The sequence below is a fragment of the Spermophilus citellus genome, assembly GCF_964194105.1.
Source record: "Spermophilus citellus genome assembly, chromosome: 8".
NCBI classification, from domain to species: domain Eukaryota; kingdom Metazoa; phylum Chordata; class Mammalia; order Rodentia; family Sciuridae; genus Spermophilus; species Spermophilus citellus.
In genome coordinates, this window is record NC_138189.1 from 150,740,761 (window position 1) to 150,760,589 (window position 19,829).

Sequence of the window (19,829 nt, forward strand, 5' to 3'; positions counted from 1 at the left end):
GGATAGCAGGGACACACACAGAGATGCCAGGCCCGTGTATATATTGTCAACTGCTTTCACAAGAGAACCACTACGAAATTACTGCGTACATAATATTCTTCAGATTTCTACAGTGTCCCTGAAACGCCATATACTAATAAAACATGTATGTCATGCATTTACATGTTACATGTTTGCATGTGACATGTATGATACATGTAACATGTGTGTTCCGTGTTTTATTATCAGTGGGTCTCAGGTAATAGTGTAAAAGTTCTGAGGGATTATCCAACTTCTGGTATTACTTTTCAACCTGATGCAATCAAAGTAAAAGTAATACAATGAATTCCATGTACACATGTGGACTCTACATTGTGCATTGTTCAGCTCATGTAGTCGCAGCTGTATTTACAGCAAGAAATAAATGTGATCAGAATTTCATGGACATGAGCAACTCTTTGGAGGGAGAGAAGAAAAGACTGCAGGGGAAGGGAGACGTCTATAAATGTGCATTTCCTTTGTAGAGTATCATAAGCCTTATCACACAATTTCTTCCAAATGCAATTCATAATAAAATTCTAACTTTAGATAAGGATTTCTAACAATGGCAATGAAGCCTCACACACAACGGAAGCATGGCACTGATGCTCAGATTCAATCGCAGCATAAGATGTGCAGAGGCCAGATTCGGGTTAAAGTAGCTTTATAGTTCAAGATTCGGGTTTAATACTTATTGAGCACCTACTTAGGCCTAAGCCCCAACCTCGTACACTCACACAGACTTTCTAAACTAATCATTACACTATTTCCGAACGGAATTATGGTTTCCAGTTTATAGAAGAAACTGAAGCTAAGAGAAGTGAATCAATTTGTTTGTCCTGGGTCACTGAGTTACTCATTGTTCAAACTGTTAAGAACAGTTTTTCAAGTGTTTCTCTTTGCTCTTTCTGAATTAAAAAAAAAAAAAAAGCACGATCACATACATTTTTAAAGTGGTAAAAGAGCATCAAAACTGTGGTTGCCAAAAAATCAACACCCACACCATAAATATTTTCTGAAACAGAGATATCTATAATTAATAATCAGACAAATGGCTAACCTCATTCACTTTCAAAAATCTAGCAATTTTCTTGGAAATTATACCAGAGAAAGCTAATTGCAAGATTCCCATCCCGGTGCGGATGTTTGTATAACTGGTAGCAAGCGGTGAAGAAGAGGCACTCATGGAGCACAGTGCTAACTGTAGTCAAAGGTGATTCCTGAGGACAAGCATCAGGGACCTGCCACCTACCAGGAGCTGTGTCTTCAGGGATGTCAAAGGAGTACACTGGCCTGGAGAATCGGGGCGTGTGGTCATTCACGTCGCTGACCGTTATGTTAATTCTCATGTCCGAGGACTGAAGGCCATCGTCAGCCCGAACCAACAAGGAGTATTTTGAGCGACGTTCCCGGTCCAACCGCCTGGTGGCAATCAGGTCCCCAGATTCGGGGTCGATGCGGAAGCTGTCATCAGCCCCACTGATGATAGCGTAGGTGACGAGAGCATTTGCACCCTGTGGAGAGAGAGAGGGCATTGAGCTGCTGGGTGCAGAGTAGGAAGAGCAGGGTCCTCAAGACCTCTGAGAGTGACACGCAGGTGACACAGTGTGTCTCTGGCTTTCATTTCCTCTGATGCTATACAATGTCAAATTGTACCTGGAGAGGAACTTCACTGTGGAGGCGAAGTATTTGCACACTGAAAATTACAAACACTGATATAAGAAGTGAAATAGGACAGACAACTGGAAAGACATCCATACCCACGCTATGGAAGATTGCAGACATCACAATATCCTCCTCCTGCCCAGGCAGCCCACAGATTCAATGCAATTCCTAATAAAATTCTAATGGCATTTTTTTTGCACAGAAATAGAAAAATGAATTTAAATTACTAGGGAACCTCAAAGGACTCCCAATAGCCAAAAAAATGTTGAGAAAGAACAAAGGTAAGGCCCCATGCTTCCTGACTCTGAATCCCTCTGGGGAGTCACTGATTAAGACTGCATGACAGACAACAGGCCAAGGTCAAGAGTAAGAAGCTCAGAAATACATCAGCTCATCTTTGACAACGGTGATGAGAAATACAATAGGGAAAGACTAGTGTCTTCAACAAATGGTTCTGGGAAAACTGGCTTAAAAAGAATGAGCTGGAACCTGATCTCATCCTGCACAAAGTCCAAGGGTCCAAATGGACACTTCTCTAAAGAAGACATAAAAATGGCCAACAGCTACGCTTACAGATGCTCAATGTCACCAATAGTCGGGGAAATACAAATCAGAACCACAGTAATACGTCACCTCAAGCCTGTGAAAGTGGCTTTTACCAAGAAAACAGCAGGCAGCAAACATGGTCGGGGACATGAGAAGCCAGAAGCCTCCTGCTCTGCGGGAACGCAGCACCACACAGTTCTGCGGAAAGTGTGACGTGTCCTCCAAAAATTGCAAACGCAACCACCAGGAGACCTCAATCCCACTCTGGGTATTTATGCAGAAGAACTGAAATTACTATTTCAAAGAGATATTAGGACCCCATGTTCAGGGAACACGAGTCACAGTCGGCAAGATTTACCAACAACCTAAATAGCCCTCAGTGGTCGAACAGATAGAGAATGAGTAGCACCCACACCGCTGAGGGGCACTTTTACAAATGAAGACCCAGGGTTCTGAGACGCTGGTTAACTTGTGCTCCAACTCTCAGCCTCGGGTGGATTTCAAACCTCCATGTGCCAGCCTCAGCTCCTCTTCCTTCTCATCCAGCCGACCTGGGCAAGCACAGGCAAATGCCAAATGCCCAGGGCTTGCAATGAGCACAAGAGAACAGAGAACAGAGAGGGAGGGCTCTGAGTTGCTCTTCTAAGGGAGATATATGCAGAGTGGAGCTAACTGGGCTGCTAGAAGGGAAGCTTGTCTAACAGACTGAGAACGATATCCAGGTGCAAGCAGAAGCCCAGAGAGAAAGAGAGTGAGGGGCTTGGCCAGCTCACTGAGGGAGAGTTCTGACCTACAGCAAAAGAAGAAAGTCAAAGTAAAATGTTAAGATATGTATACTATTTGGAGAATCTCAAACATAACACAAACTGATTTGAATTCTAGGGCCAGGAAACCTGATCTTGTTTTAATTAGAGGCAACCTTTCAAAGACTGTTGACACACATAATGTGCTAGAGTGAGGAGAAGCCAAATAAAGGAGGCAGGGTACAGAATTTAGCTCAAGAGCTGACAATGCTTGCGATCCCAGGAGGCTGAGGGAAGAGGGTGGCAAGGTTGAGGCCAGCTTCAGCAATTTAGTGTGACCCTGTCTCAAAATAAAAAATAAAAAAATAAAAAGGGCTGAGGGTGCAACTCAGTGGCAGTCTATCTCCAGACTCCGAGTTCAGTCCCCAGTACCAAAGGAGAAAGAATGTGGGCCCCAGAGGTGGGGCCTCCACTTTCCCGAAGTTGGTGAAAACAGTGAATGGAACAGGTTCCAATCCCTGCCTGTAGAGGGAACAGGGGCAATGTCTCAGGACTGTGATGTGAGTTATGACCTTCAAAACTAGAAACCACCAACCAGGGAGCAGGAGGGTCAGTCATTAAGCTTTTACTAGGTGTTAAGCACTGCCCTGAGCACTTGACTTCAAGGGGACTAATTAAGGTAGCCCTACAGGCCAGCTGGTTATGAAAGCACGTTCCTGTGCCCATGTTGATTACAAGGAGACTGAGATGAAGGGATCTGAACCCAAGAAGTCTTGCTCTAGATTTAGACCCAGCATAATACACAGGAGAAACTAGCAAGATTACATGATTACAAGATAAAGAAATAACAGTAACAGTTTGCCTTAATTCAAATTTCCACATATATTCCACTTATTTCTTTTAACAATCCTAGGCAATGGCAAAGTGAAAGAGAAGAAAATGTTAAAAGAATCTTCAAATTACTTCTCTGGGAATTAGAAGACTCTGAAGACGTTTCAGGAATGGCATCTACTCTGGTGCAGAGGAAGACAGGAAGGCGAATTTTATTTGTGGTGCATTCAGTGATGGGTGGAGAGATCTGTAGAAATTGCGATCTGGCAATTACAGATTGGGGAATGACATCTGAGAAAAGAATCTGAAGGTCACTGAATGGCAATGTCCCCTGAAGTCACAGGAGCTGATGAGAGTTTGAATTAGAATAAATGAGATAGGGACAGTGCACAGGCCTGAGCACAGACAGGTGTGTAGAGTGTGAGCAGGTGGGGAGGGGCAGAGAGAGGAGGAGGGGTGGGAGGGGCAGGGGAGGAGGGGCAGGGGGAGGAGGAGGGGTGGGAGGGGCAGGGGAGTAGGGGCAGGAGGAGGAGGAGCAGGGGAGGAGGGGCAGGGGGAGGAGGGGCAGGGGAGGAGGGGCAGGGGAGGAGGGGCAGAGCAAGATGGCAGAGGAAGGGTGGGGCACATAAGCAAGGGCACAGATCCCCACCTCAGAGGTGAGGGGAAGCTCTCTAGGAGGGGTGGATTTTAGCAGAGTCTGAAATCAAGGAAATCTGGAGAATTAAGGAACTGGGCAGATTTGGAAATGGAGGATGCTAATGCTATAGTATTTTCACATCTATTTCTAAACACATTTCTGTATTGTTGAAATGTTGTTCTTCCTAGATATGTGAAACTCTGCATATTATAATAAAAATATTGAGTTAAGTACATGCTGTTTAGGTTGAGAGGGATGCTCTGGGGCCTCACTTTTGGCCCTGTTACTTACCAGGTGCCTCCCGCCGGGCATATAATTGACCTCTACAGGCCTGTGTTTCCTCCCTGTACAATTGGTACGTACTATTACCTGCCTAGTAGGGTCACTGTGAAGATTAAATTAATATCTATAAAAAATCTCTAGAACAATCCTTGAGAAACACTAAGTACAGGAAAATGCTGGTTATTATTTTTAAGTTTTTTACAAGAGAAATATTTGATGACTTAGAGTACTCTAAATGAACAAGTTAGATCAAAATACAATTGGAGTGTCTGCATATTCTGGGGAAAATCTGGTTTCTGGCATCCCCTTATGTGTAATTCTTGATCTTGACACTGAGTAACCAAGGTTGGTGTTGTTGACTTCAAGGCTACTTTTCACTTAAACAGAGTTACCTAAAAATGTACCTTTTACTATTAATAACATCCAGAAGTTTCCTTATTAAAATATTCAGATTAAGAACTTTCAAGAAGATTTTTAGGTAAAACTTGGACTGTGTTGCTCAGGATTATGAAGTTGAGCTGGAAGACTTTAGTCTCCATGACCTTCAAACGCAGGTCATGGACTCCAAGGTCAAGCACAGAAGGGGAAGACTTCTAATGGCCTTAGGCAAAAATATTCTTTCTTTCAAAATTTATGTTTAGCGGCATTTGTGATCTTTTGTGCCACATTCCCAAAACCGGTCTTAAAATTTAATAAAGTAAATGCCTCAAAGCCCATTTTAATTTAATCATGGAATAACTGAGTTTAACACATTACCCACATTTATCTTGTATATTCAGGTGTATGTGAGTACATAACATATTTATTGTAATTTTATGGTTTAACAAAAACACTCGGTAAGAATTTGACACTGGTAATCTGACCACATTCTGTACCCTTGTTCCATTTGTCAAGGAATTCCACCATTGCAGTATACAGTGCAGGCATAGAAGCAGCCACTCACGTCTGATCTGCTGAATTCATACACTCTTGGAATTTAGGGGAAAGCAAAGAAAAAAAACACATAAAGCTATGACACAAATGGCTTGATATTTAGAAATGCCCCATGTACAAAATGACTAAATGATAAATGATATTCTTGTGACAATTCTTTTGAAATAAAAGAAAGATCAGACATGCTGATTAAAACAATCTTTTCATATTCAAAATCAGCTGACATGGTGAAGTAACAGTACTAGCGCATGCCTGGAAACGTCTGGCCAAGAGTAATGATTTCATTAGGTCTTTTGAAAGTCTTATTTTTTAGAATATCCAAAATATGCCATATCAGCAACACAAGAAACAAATATCATGTTTCAGCTGCAGTGCAGTGGAAATAAAGATGTTTAAAAATACCCTACTCTCCGGAGAAACCACAGAGACAAAAGCACATGGAAGGAATTCTGAAGGTAAATAGCTCTAAATTCCACATGCACTTTACAACCTTAACCAGCATTTGAAAAACAAGTAGGATACCATGAGAACATGTTTGATCATCCTGCCTCATTATGGGCATAATAATTCTGTTTATAAAAGGAAAACAGCGGCTGACAGAGTCAGATGCTTGCAAACATGTGTATCTTGATCCAACACTTTTCAAATGATATTTAAATGAGAATCAACATGTACAGGTTGCTTTCTAAGACTGGGATTCCTTTACCCCCAGGCATGTCCTTCAGCCTTTCTCAACTGCCCTGCAAAAACTTCCATAGTCTATTAACACTCACATAGTAGGTTAAGCAATTAAGGAAACGACTACAGAGAACGAAAAACATATTGACACATAATGTGCAGATGACCTCTATGATCTGAGTGTTGTAAACAATTCCACTAAAGGGCTGGGATGTAGTTCAGTTGGTAGAATGCTTGCCTCCTATGCACAAGGTTCTTGGTTTAATCCCTAGCACCACCAAAAAAAGAAAAAAAGACAGAATTCCACTAAACATCCCAAGTCAATACACCAGATAGTGTCACATTTTAATACTAGCCACCAATTAAATGAAGCGCCTTTCATTTCCTGTTCAGTCCTGTTCCAACTAGATGATAAAAACAAACAAACAAACAAACCACGCAGCCATGGTTGGGGAAGAGAGAAATCATTTCAAAAACTTCTTTTTGTTGTTTTCTAGATTCAACCGAGAAATAAGCTGAGAAGAGTGTAGAAAATAAATTAAGGTTTGTCTAAAAGCATTAATATCACTTTATTCTAAATAATTCAAACAAAGAAAAAGGGCAACATTTCCAAATGCCTTGGTAAGTCTAGGTGCCCATGCTATTTGGCAAAGGGCCAAAAAACTGTCAGTGTCTCATGTCAGAAGTCAAAATATTCAGTACTTATTAAACCTAAAACACCACTAAAAATTTAAGGGAGCACGTATTTAAGAAGGATAGCAGCCTAATGAGCTTCATCTCTAAAAACAGAATGGCCAAATATCACAAAAATGTCCCTCATGCCTTAAAGTTGTAGGTTCATTACCTTGTTCCCTTCCATCCTCTCCTTGCCTTATACACACACACTCCCACACACACACACACACTCCCACACACACACACGCATGCACCATGCACACTCACACTCATTCATACACAGGTACAGAAACATGCACACACCCCACACGTGCATGATCCGTACACACAGTCATGCACACACACATACATGTGCATACACACATCATGCACACTCACACACTCACGTATACACATGTACAGACACATGCACACACTCACACATGTGCAGATCCAGTAGAAGGCTTTGCTGCTCTGCAGGCCTTTGGACAGCCCCACTGCACACCCTTGCCCTTCCTTCTTTATAGCCTTACACTTTTCTGTCCCTTACCTCACTCTGTCTCACTCCAAATGTGCGACTTGTGTGTCCTGGACTCATCACTCTGTATTCAGTAGTCTTTCAAACTGAGGTGTCTAAGTGAAAACACCTGCCCAGATGCCGAGGCGTTTTTAAATGTAAAAAGCAACTCTCAATAGAAATAAAATAAAATGAACTAAAACCAGTGTGGGATCATGACTGGGTAGAGGCCTGAAACTGTCCCACTGCCTCAAATCTTATGCTAACAATCAACATATCTTAAGAGACAAATTAGACAGCAGCGTGAGCACGCACACCTGATCGCACACACAGAAGTCACTTAACAGGCAAGAAAAGTAACACACAGCACCGAGCTTCTATTAACACTTATTTGTACTCTTGAAAGGAAAAAAAGAGGGAGAGAAATAAAAATATAACAGCTAAGATACTGGTATTGGAAAGGCTGAATGTTCCATCTCCAAAGTTGAGAGAGCAGTGTAATGATTAAAAACAACTAAAGTTCTGAATTACAATTTCATTTGTCATTCACTATAAATTGTGTTGAATAACCCCATTTTATTTATAGTATTTTATGGAATAAATAGCATTCCTTTAAAATACATATTAAAATTAACAGGGTTACTGTTTTATTTTTCTGACGTGATAAGAATAAATTACTTCAATTAAATGAGTTTCATTTGCTAATTCTACAGCAAATATAACCAATGAAATAACCATTATAATTACAATTATTCCATGTGGATTGTCTTATGTCAATTATATGAACTTTTTTATTGTTATTGTTATTGCTATTTTCAAATTAAAGTTGATGAAATTTTATGAATTTATATATCCAAATATATTTTATCAATGATAAGTTTTAAGAAAATGTATTTGCTAAATCACAGCAATGATATTACCTATATATCAGTAATAGAAATGTTCAGTAGTATGACTCTTTCGATGATAGGATTTGGAGGAAGTGTGGGCTTTTCTCCATATATAATTGAATAGTAGGTAGTAAACACAAATCCTTTCTAATGGAGAACTATAATTATCTAAATGTCTGTGCTTTATTCTTTTCCCTTTTACTATTTAGATTTTGGAGAAATTTATAAATGACTAGGACATTATGTATCTGTATTGGCTGCTAATATTAGTCTGTAATGTAGTCACTCGTTTAAAGTGAAAGAAATAAATTTATGAAGAGCAGACTCCAGCTAAAAATCAAGCTGTCAGCTCCCCCTGGGGCACAGGGGAGGGCAGGAGGCCCAGCCCTGTGGCAGGCGTGTCTGTGGGGGACATGAAGGTTCTGCTGTGTTGGGAAAGGGATCCCACTGCACTCAGCTGGGACATTAGGGAAACCCTTTTCCCAGCAACAGAAGCAGCCAAGCAATACATTTACTTTATGGGGAAAAAAAAAGTATATACAAATTATGTAAGTTCCCAGGCCATTTGGAGCATGCTAACTTACATGGCTAAATGCAAAATGTACAGAAGATAATAACCTAAATTGTGTCCTTAAACTTCACACTCAGCACTGGACATAAAATTTCTGCTTATTGAAGAAATTGAAATTCATTAACTTGTTTGTATAATATCCTTAAAACACGTATTATATAATTTGTTTTAAATGTATATGTAATACATACACATATGTGAAAGCTAAGCAGTAGGGTATCTTTAAAACTTTGTGAGTTAAAGTTTTCACTTTTTTGCAATTACAAATAAAGTAAAAATCAGTCTTCAACTGCCATCAGATAGTAAATTTGAATGACAGAGGCATGAAAATGAAGAATATTTTTAGATCCTTTCTTTTTTTGAGAAGCAAAATAATCTGGCTAAGAAATCTCAAATGCAACCAACAATTAACTAAGTTATGAATTGCTGATCAAAGGAAAATCACCTCCTGATAGATTCTGTCTTGACAGTCTTATATCACATTTCAAATATGATCTAACCAATGTTCATTGGGAAGGAGCACCCGATGCAAAACCTTAATTACAATGTAGTCAAGCTGTCGATATGTACTTGGAATTTGATAAATTACTATCATTCTGGGTTGCAAAAATTCGGAGACTTGCTCCAAGCTACCTCATCAGCATCCATGGCTGTTAGCTGCATAATCTTGGAGCCATCCCCAATGTTCTCCTCCACGGTGAGATCCAGCATGTCTGTTGGAAATATTGGTGGATTGTCATTGATATCTTGAAGCGTTATTTCTACCTGCAGAGAGAGAGAAACAATGTATGAGGGTCCTGTGTGTCTACAAGATACCAGTTAAAGTACACACCCAGAATCCATACCATAGGCCCCCAGAATGAATCAGAACCTGTGTGTTCAGCATCCCAAGCAAAACAGGCCCCTAGGGAAAGTTGTGAAATATTTATAGAAGACACAGTCAAGCGAAGATCATTTGACCTGTTGGTAGCAATTAATTTTACATCATCACCATGAAGCTTACACTAGAGAAGGCCCACTGATCAAATGTCATTTTAATCCCCAGTGAAGAACTATTAAGTCTTGGGACCATCTGTCATTCAACCATTAATCTTGCCTGACACAGATGAGGTGGTGGAAATTTTCTTCCTGAAATGTTTACATATTACCAACTGATGTCTAGGGAAAAATAAGACGTGCACATGTTGTTTTAAAAAACACTGAAAATGTTCCCCTTTAAAGTCAACCCTCAGCTTTGGGGAGATGAAAAATACATATATCTCTCTATCTCTATTCCTATCAGCACTTCTTCTTGGTGATAAAAATCAAGCAATCATTCCTTTCAGACCCCTGTTTGCATAGGTTGCAAATATTTACAGCCCTGTGTGAAAGATCCTGGCCAGCGATATGTGTTCTCTACATAAGAAAAACTGTTTAAGGAAAGGATTCATGAAGTCTACATTATAACTTCAAACCATGTGTTTCGTTTTTTGAGCTAGGTGCTAAAAACTGAAGTTCTGATAAGAAAGGGGAAAGCCAACTGGTAATAAAGGGAAACCTTCCCCAGTTGGACCACAGAACTGAGCCAGGGAAGAGAACCATCCACCCAGGCAGCAAGGTCAGAAGGAGGATGGAACACTGTCCTTACAGCTAGGCCTGGAAAGGTGCCTTGGGTACAGGCGTGATGAGGGTGACCTGGGACAGGAAATCAGAGGAATCTGGAGCATGGCAGAAGGGAGAAGGATGACAGGTAGAAGTGTCACTGCAACCTGACTAGTCAGGAGAGGGAAATCGAGACAAGCTAGACATGGATGAGCAGAGCCAAAGAGAAAACTCAGCCACACAGGAACCTCAGTGTAATGATCACTCTGCGGCCAGCCCCGCCTCCTAGGAGGGTTTGAACCTGGCCTGGGATCAGAGCAGGGACTCCTGTGAGTTCAGCGACGGGCAGCCTCAGCAATTAGGAGGCTGCCACGCCTCCTTCCATACCTCCAGGAAGGACCCATGGTGACCACAACCGCAGCTGGCTTCCTGGCAGGCTTAGGATGGATAACCTCGTGTTCAAATTCTGGTTTCCCACTTATAGATGTGTGAACTTGGACATCTAATTTCTCATAGCTCAGTCCTTTGACCTAAGTCAGGGCAATGGTACCTGTCTCCACACATTTTGTGAAGACAGCGTGGATGACGGAAGTGCTGCTCCGCACAGTCTTTGGCATAGAGGGAAGTGCTCCATGAAAAGTCAAGATCCTGGTTTTCAGGCTGTCAGGACAGACCCAGGAGCTTTGTGGGGCCAGGGAGAGGCTCCGAGAAAAGGAATTCACACTACCCAGATCCCATCGAAACGTTCACTTCTGGGATATGAGGATGGTTTACCAACTACTCAAGAGAAAGAGCTTTGAAATACACACACACACATTCATGTATTTCAAAAGGTCCAATGTGATGGTCATCCAAGAATGAAACTGTTAGTATGCTTCAGAAATCAGTAAATATATTTACGTTACACATGTGCAAATTTTCATATATGTAGGCATAATCCTTAAATGAATGAAGAGAAAAATGAAGAATAACATAAACTGATCTGAACAGCTCATAAGTCAATTCTGAATTTTAAGTTCAATATAATATTTTTAAAGTCTAAATTGTCTTTCATCTATAATTTAAAACTTATCCTATTTGGAAAACAACACACCCACCTCGTGTAGGCTTGTGTGTGTGTGTGTGTGTGTGTGTGTGTGTGTGTGTGTGTGTGATTGTGTGAATGTTATGTGAGAGGCTGAGCATATGTTAGTATGTATTTATGTAAGGGGTATTGTGAAAGTGTATGTATATGTCAGTATGAATATTCAGAGAATAGTTCATTGAAATGAATAAGAATCAAGTTCGAGATTAATTAAATATATCAGGCATTTCAGGACTATAAACAAGATAAAATTGGGTATAACTCATTTCTCATGTAAATGGTGTGCATACGAATTGCACTATACCTGCCAATATTTAACGAAACAGCTGACCCACGTATTTGACCTTGCTTTAGGTTACGTTTCTATGCACTTACACGCACGTGAGCACACACAAGCGCCCTCTGAGTTAAGCACTATCATGTTCCCACTTGAGAGCTGAGTCCATGGAGGTGCAGAGCTTGTAACCCTCTAAGTTACAGAGCTAGCTAGTCACAAGGCGAGTCAGCTGTAGGGGAATGCAAACCTATCTCACGTTTGTATGTGTCCAGTAAATACGACAACGAATATTTGAAAAATATATGTCACACCTATATGTATGTATTTCCACAAACGCACATAGTATTCCCTTCTGGGATCTGAATTGCTTTGATGTGCACATGGTGCCAGTGTTTATTCATTCACTGTCTTATAAATGGGTCATATGATAAGCATGTTAGTCATTAAAAATACAGAACAAATTAGGACATGTCACCATTCCTTGCAGGGAACAGGTGAAATATGTTAATAGAAATATGAACAAGTAGAGGCATTTATGTTACCCCTGGAAAACGCTCTGCTGACCCCTTGATTCCAGGACATTTGCTCCCCACACTTCGCCCTCTCTGAGCTTCCTGCCCCTGGACCAGGGCGGTTACCACCTCTCCTGACATCTATAGATCCTAGCCTGTGTGGCATGTTCTCTTGATCTGAGGCAAACCAGTACTGGGCCCTGTTTGGACTAGGACATGGTGGGGTTTATTTTGAAATGTTATCATATAAAAGAGAGGAATCAAACATTAAAAGTTTAAAGAAGATATCCAGAAACGATACTTAAGCATTATAATTTTTAAAGACCTCTTTCTTTCTGAACCAATGAGATCCCTTTAAAGAATGCAGAAAAAATGATGATTAGTGGTTTGCTTTAAAATTCTGGAAAGCTGGGGTTGGGGATGTGGCTCAAGCGGTAATGTACAGGGCGCTAGGTTCAATCCTCAGCACCACATAAAAATAAAATAAAGATGTTGTGTCCACCAAAAACTGAAAAATAAACATTAAAAAAATTCCCTCTCTCCTCTCTCTCTCTCTCTCTTAAAAAAAAAATTCTGAAAAGCTTAAGCAGCCTATTATATTATTCCTGAACCAAAAAAGTGAATGTTATAAAATGCATCCCGTTCTTTAAAAGCCAAGCCAAGCGCTACCACCTGGCGGAGCCCTCAGGGCTAGCGGTGTCCTCTTGGTGTTGGACACAGACATTGACATCTGTTTAGACCTGAAGTAACTAACGTAATTGCATTTGATCAGTTGGCAGAAACAAAGATCCCAGTGTGAACTCAGAAGCTCCTCTTTAGTGGCTGTTAAGCTGAGCTGAGAGCTTCAGCACTTACATTTTCAAGGTACCAATTCCAAATGTTTATGAAAACTGACCTTCCAAGATGGAGGGAAACACCCTGTTAAGAGGAGACACTGCATGTTTCATGCATAACCATCAGAAATTGACCTATGTGCTGGAAGATTTGGGCCTCAAGGAACATATGGGGTTTGCCTATTATAATTACAAGGGCAGTTGGTAGGTTTGTGGTTGACTTATTCCTCATAAATATGTCAGCTGGTGCAGGATGAACCAGGGTAGTGTCCATGGCCACCACTCCTGTTACCATGTAGGGACTTCTAGAATAATGACTTTCTGGGTGGAGACACCTGATCCTTAGGAACTGAAACCTTGGTGAACAAAATTGTTACATATGGGGACAAAAATATGACAGATTAAAGGAGCTAATGACCAATTAGTTTAAAATGAGTTGCCTTTTGGTAGTTTTATAGAGACAAAAATTGAATTGAAAATATGACATTTGATATTGTTACCAAACTTCTTCAAACTAAAAGAATACAGTCCCCGTTATTCAACTTGCAAAATAATCAAATGCACATTTAAAAGCCACAAATATTATGGGGCAAATAGCTGCTATGAAATGAATACAGTATGTTATCTTCTTTTGGTTATTTCTGGATTTTGTGTCCAACACTTTATTTTGCACTGCATCAACCACGATTATCGCTTTGAGAATTATTTTTAAAATTCTAAGTGAAATGATCACCATGAAATTACATGATAAATGACCAAGCTTAGTTGAAACGAGTAATCATTAAACCATTACATATGTGTGGATCTAGCTATAAAACATGGTATTTCCCTGACTCAAATAGACATTGTGAAAGAAATATATTCATGTTTTAAGGAATCGACTAAAACAGCAAGATCCATTATGAGCTCATTTCCCAATTAATAAACCTGTAATTAAATGGTGGTCACGGGCATAACCACAATTAAAAACGTATTCTTAAATGTATAACCTCTCTGTAAGCTAAGTAAAATTGTTCTTAATGAATCAGGATAAACCAAAAAAATCTGAAACACAGTTTTAATTTATGACTTTCCACCAACCTATATAAAATAGTTCTCAGTACATACAAAAATCGATCTTCCGGGTGGGGGAGGGGTCATAGGACTCATAGTATACCAAAAGCTCAGAAGTTCATTCACTTGCAAGGAGAAGTATTAATGTTTTTAAAGAAATCTTAAATGTCATCGTGTTTATGTCCTTTATTTTGCAGAGAATCAGAACCAAGGTATTGAAATCCACATGATTTATCTAAGAAAAATATCGTTGGGCCACCTAACTCAAACCCACCTAATTTCTCAGAGACCCAAAAGCTCAACGCCCAGGTGGAACAAGAAGCCTAAGATCACGGTCCTCTGAGCGCTGCATGAAGAGCCTGGCCATTCACGCAAATTCAATGTCAAGGGAAAATTGTTTTTGAGGAAATTAATATTTGATGGGCTACTTGGCAAATATTATTTTATACACATTGTGGCCCATTTTTAAGATCTTTTAAATGTGTACATTAAAGGAAGAGAATCCATGAGGATTTGTCCTGCCAACATCACTGGAAGACTTAATCACTCAGCTGAAAGAAAGGTCACGGGCATATGACAGATAGGACACTTAAATGTTCTGTAGATATAAGTAAAAGTGGTTGCTTTAAAAATGTTGACAAGATATTTCTTTAAATGGCTCAATATTCATAAATATTAATTTCACAAATGACTAAAATACAAATAACTGGTGGGATACACAGAAGGTGCACAAGTTATGAAATGTAAGATTTTCTACATCAAAGAATGAAGTGCTAGATTGATTATATGCCAGGCACGTACCTTACCTCTTAGAGATATTTTGATTTTTAAAGTAGATCCTGGTTGTTTTTACATTTGTACTACAGTCACCTGTTCGGCAAATGTGATGTTAAGACAGAAATGCTCCTGGCAAGGAAAGAGCATACTAATCAAAGTCGTCCTCTGCTATAATTTTTAGAAGCAATTTGACCCTATTGATTTCCCGGGCTGTGTATGTCCCTCACGCCATCATATAGAATCTTTTTGCTATTAAACACTACTTTATGATAATCCAATAACTTCATACTCAGAGGGATGACTTGAGTTTCAGAAAAATATCTGTGTTTGGTTTAGAAACTGTTCCAGTTGAGAGATTAGGATGTCGGGTCGTGAGCAGTTCCCATCCCACGTCAACAGCCCTTGCTAAGCACCCCACCACAGGCAAAGAAGAATGAGCTCATCCACATCTTCATTACCCTCACAGGCCACTGTGATGTCATGCTAGCCAATGACACTGTGCTAATGAGACCCTCATTTATATCAGGCAGGCACTACTGAAATTCAGGAAGGAGAATTGTCTCGTCTGACACTCAAAACAATTTTTATTTCACCAGCATAAAGTAAGATGCTATAAACCTACTTAATTTTCTGTTTGAAGGCTCAAGTGAGGAGTTGGAGCAAATTAACCCAAGCGTAGTGCACGTCAGGGTCGGTACACTGCAGCGGTCGCTTCCTTTGGCCCTGGAAAGGAAAACCCCACCTTTCCTGCCTGAGATGCCACTGGTGTGTGGCTTGAGTTTGGCCACAGAGCACAGGCTCAGCCCTGGGGACAGCCCAGTAGCACTGAATCAAGTGATGTGTGCCAAGACGCACTCTGCCTTGACCTTGGACTTCGGGATCAAGAGAGTGACACTTATTAAACAAAGACATCAGGATGGAAATATTGGAACAACAGCTTCAAATCAACGGTCAAATTTGGATTTAAAAGGTTTGACAATGATCTTCACACACTGTCTTTTCCAATGAAGCCAAACACTACATGATTTATTTAATTCAGTGGGATCGACACATTTTGTATGCTGTATGGGCTCCCACTAACAAAACTTTATTTACTCAATTCATGTCAAAACCTATGAGTGCTGGGATTACAGACAAAAGATCTCGTCAGCGGAAACTTTGACATTCTACATTAGTTCTGTTTTGTAAAAGAACAAGCCACATAATTTCATTTGTTAGAACATACGTCTGACTCCAATTTAAATTTTTAAGTTTAGAGTTAAATCCAGTCTAGGGAAAAGAAAATGCAGCACCTCTTCGCACGACCATGTGTGAATACTCGCATTTCTTAGCAATGCAGAGCCGGGTGTCTGGGCAAGGTCAGTGCCGGTGCTGCGTACCTCCCTCAGTGGGTTCTTCATTTCTTTCCCTATTATGGGTGACCACTGCGAATCCTGCTGCCATGAGTCTGGGCGAAATATTTCACTGCATCCAGAACACTTCATCCTGCAGCAGAGCCAAAATCTATTATGGTTTCCAAGTGACTCATATTTTAGTTATGAGGAGGCCCTAACAAAGAACAGTTTACATTTAAATGCCCTAAATGTCAAGAATGTAATGTTTAGACTTTGGAGGTATGCAAGGTCTGATCTTACCCTGTGAAGAATGGTTTTAGGTATGTATTTCTTCATGATGTATAACTGACCTAATTCAAGAGCCTGCAGTGGCTGTAGTAACTGCACTATCTCGTCTTCATGATATCACTGAAATATTGAAGAAAATGGGGGAAATCAAACGTTAGAGGGAAAAAACCTATGACTTCATTCTATGAAAGAATGATAGAGGTTAGATGTGACCTATCAGGGAAGGCCAATAGGGCCTCTACTGCTATTTGAATGAACCACAAATTGTTGTGAACACTATCTCTTGGAGGCCCAAACTCTACTGAAGTTTCAGGGATCTTCATAAACTTAGGTATATTTGTCCTTAGAATGAAAAGAAAAAATGAATAAGCAAAGCATTTCACTAGAAAATGAACATTTAAATGCTATCTCACGTATATTAATACTATTTTACTATGTTGTTTTAATGGAAACACTTTAGAAAAAGAAACAACATAACAAAAATATCTGATGAAACAATATTTAATTTGAAAATTAAAATACTTCTCTTTGGGGGATTTTAATCTAATAAGAGCATTTTGTCGTTTCAAAGTTTATATGCCAAACTGAAATTAAGTTACATGTAATTTAGATATCTGTCCATTATATTCCATACAAAGATGTACTTTTACACTCCAAGTATTTTTTTCATTATTAGCAGTGAAAGAAGCATGCACACTTTAGATTCCTTTTAGTTTCACTTTTAAAGGCAAAGGGGGAAACGCATAATGAGTTTTAAAACAGAACATATTTCTCATATAAGCTGCATGGATGTAACTGTGCCCAATTATATTTTTCAAACAAAAGCAATTACGCTAATCTTTCACCACAAAAACTCCTCTAGCAGTCAGCAGCATATGTTCTTGGGATTTCAACGCATTTCTTACTAGGAAAGAAATGTATGAGTAACAGGCAGGCTTGGAGAGTAGCCAGAAATGACAGGGATGGCTACAAGAGCAGATAGGACATGGTTAACTCCACTAGTGAAGTGAAATGCTTTCCATAACTCACTAAATGTGTGGTGACATAATAAAAAGCTAGTGTTGTTGTGCTTTAAATATTGTTCAAATTAGAACCAAATAAGGATTTCTTTTAAGGCCAAGGCAATCATGTGTAAGCACTTCAACTTTTCCTGAAATCAATACCGCATAATTTCTGCATTTGAACAGATTCTTAAGGACGCCCCAAAGTAAATGCAGAATAAAAGATCAAGTTAAAATATGTGTGGTTTTGCATGTAAACCTTATGGAAATTTTTATACTATTCTTCAAAACAAACACTCAGCCAAAGCATCCTGGGTGCACTTTCAATAGATGTTCATCTGAATGTGGTAGACACTTATCAAGGGGAATGTTTAATGAAAAGTAAACAAAAATATTTCATCCATCAATGTTTTCTTTACTTTTTTCCTCGCTTAATAGATACTGGAGATGATGAAATAGAGAAAGCTCTATTAAGACTGCTGAAAAACAGAAGAGTTGCTTGACTTGTACCGAAGCTACAGCTGAGATAGATTGGATTATTGGCCGTAGTCTGCCCCCTCCCTTGGAGAACCTGCAGGGTGCCTCCCACTAAAGGTGGAGGGTCCTCCCTGTCTCTTGACTTGGAACTCACCCAAGACACAAGCTTTGGATATAGAAATATGACAAAGTAGAGGCCTGAAATATGTTTGCTGTGTACCTCTGTCATGATCATTAAAACAATATGGCCCTGCTAGCCCACGAGTTCCAGAAAGAGGACCATGGGTTTTTAGTTCAGGAATCCCAGCTGAAAGATTTGCAGCCCAAATCAGAGCTTCCCAGTTACACCTGAACCGAGAGCTTCCTGATTGTGATACCTCAATGCACGTGTTCCCTTGAGGGCCTTTGAGACATTGTGGCTCTTTATTATGCAATATTATCGAGGCAATAGCTAACATGTACACAGGCCATAGTGATGTATTCATTAACCGAATATCTTATGTAATTTTTGTGTTTTAGATAATGAATTACTGCTCTAAAGTAAGAGTCACAACAAGGGGGGACAGTTTATCTACACCCTCTATGATGTGCCTGTGGGTTAAGTTCCCTCGCCCTGAACCTCCCCTTCCCACTTCCCACTTACCTTGTCACCTCTCCTTTCTGTCCAACTCAAAACAGGGCACATGGAGTGCGAAGATTAGCAACCAGTGGGAATACCTGACCCAAGAAGAACCAATCAGAGGCTGTGTTAAGTGTCTTTCTAAAGAGTAGAAAATGATGAAGAGGTGGGGAAGTCCGGTCCCCGGAACTGAGAGCTCTGAACCATGAGCCAGAATAGAAACCTTCCTCTCTTAAGTTGTTTATGTCCGGTACTTTGGTCACAGCAACCAAAACATGACTGATAGAACCACTTCTATTCCCTTATACTTTTAAACTGCTATGTCAAACTTTAAAATCTCATTGTAGAGTTTTTGGTCTTTTTTAAGTCTCAAACTATAACAGATTTCATTTACGTGAAAATGCATACACATGTTCATCCATAAAAATTAATGAATACCACTTTTATAGGATCTAAAAGGTAAAACCTGTCTTCCCAGAAAGTCTAAAACTCATGTGACAGAATAAAAACTTTTTAAAGTGCTCTGTGCATTAATTACCTTCAGAAATTCTATTTCAGCAAACTCAGAAGGCTTCTCTTAGAAGTTTCAAACAAGGAAAATTTAGATTTGCTTCTAGTGTAATGCCTAGCATAGAGTCAGCACTTGCTGTATGCCTCCTGGAGGATTTAAAAGCCTATTGGCCCACTGCACTAGCACATTTTATTGTTATACACACACAAATAAAGAGCAGCGGAGAAGAGCTGGAGTAAACCGCCAACTGGTAAAACCATCTCAAGTAATGAAAATCCTAAGAATCAACCCTGGGTGAAGAGAAAACTAGCAGGAGGAAAAAAGTCTAAATGTCAAAAGTAAAGAAACAAACAATAAAGAAATTTATTATTTTTTAAAGGGTGTTTCCACATGGGATGCCATTTTTTTTAACCTAATTCTCATTGCTGAAGCCTCTGAACTAAAGTTTTTAGTGGAAAAACTGTATGACAAAAATCATATACATTTAAAAAATATTTCACTTTGAAGAAATCTTTCA

At 39.7% G+C, this 19,829-nt stretch overlaps 1 protein-coding gene across 1 annotated transcript in view; it reads right to left on the minus strand.

Annotated features, from left to right (window-relative positions):
* FAT4 (FAT atypical cadherin 4) overlaps positions 1-19,829 on the minus strand; it is a 155,550-nt gene that overhangs the window by 74,092 nt on the left and 61,629 nt on the right. The window contains exons 3-4 of the mRNA XM_081303696.1: positions 9,599-9,730; positions 1,271-1,532 (exon numbers count right to left, since the gene is read on the minus strand). Coding sequence (XP_081159822.1) covers positions 1,271-1,532; positions 9,599-9,730 — 394 coding nt within the window. The remainder of the gene's footprint in view (positions 1-1,270; positions 1,533-9,598; positions 9,731-19,829) is intronic.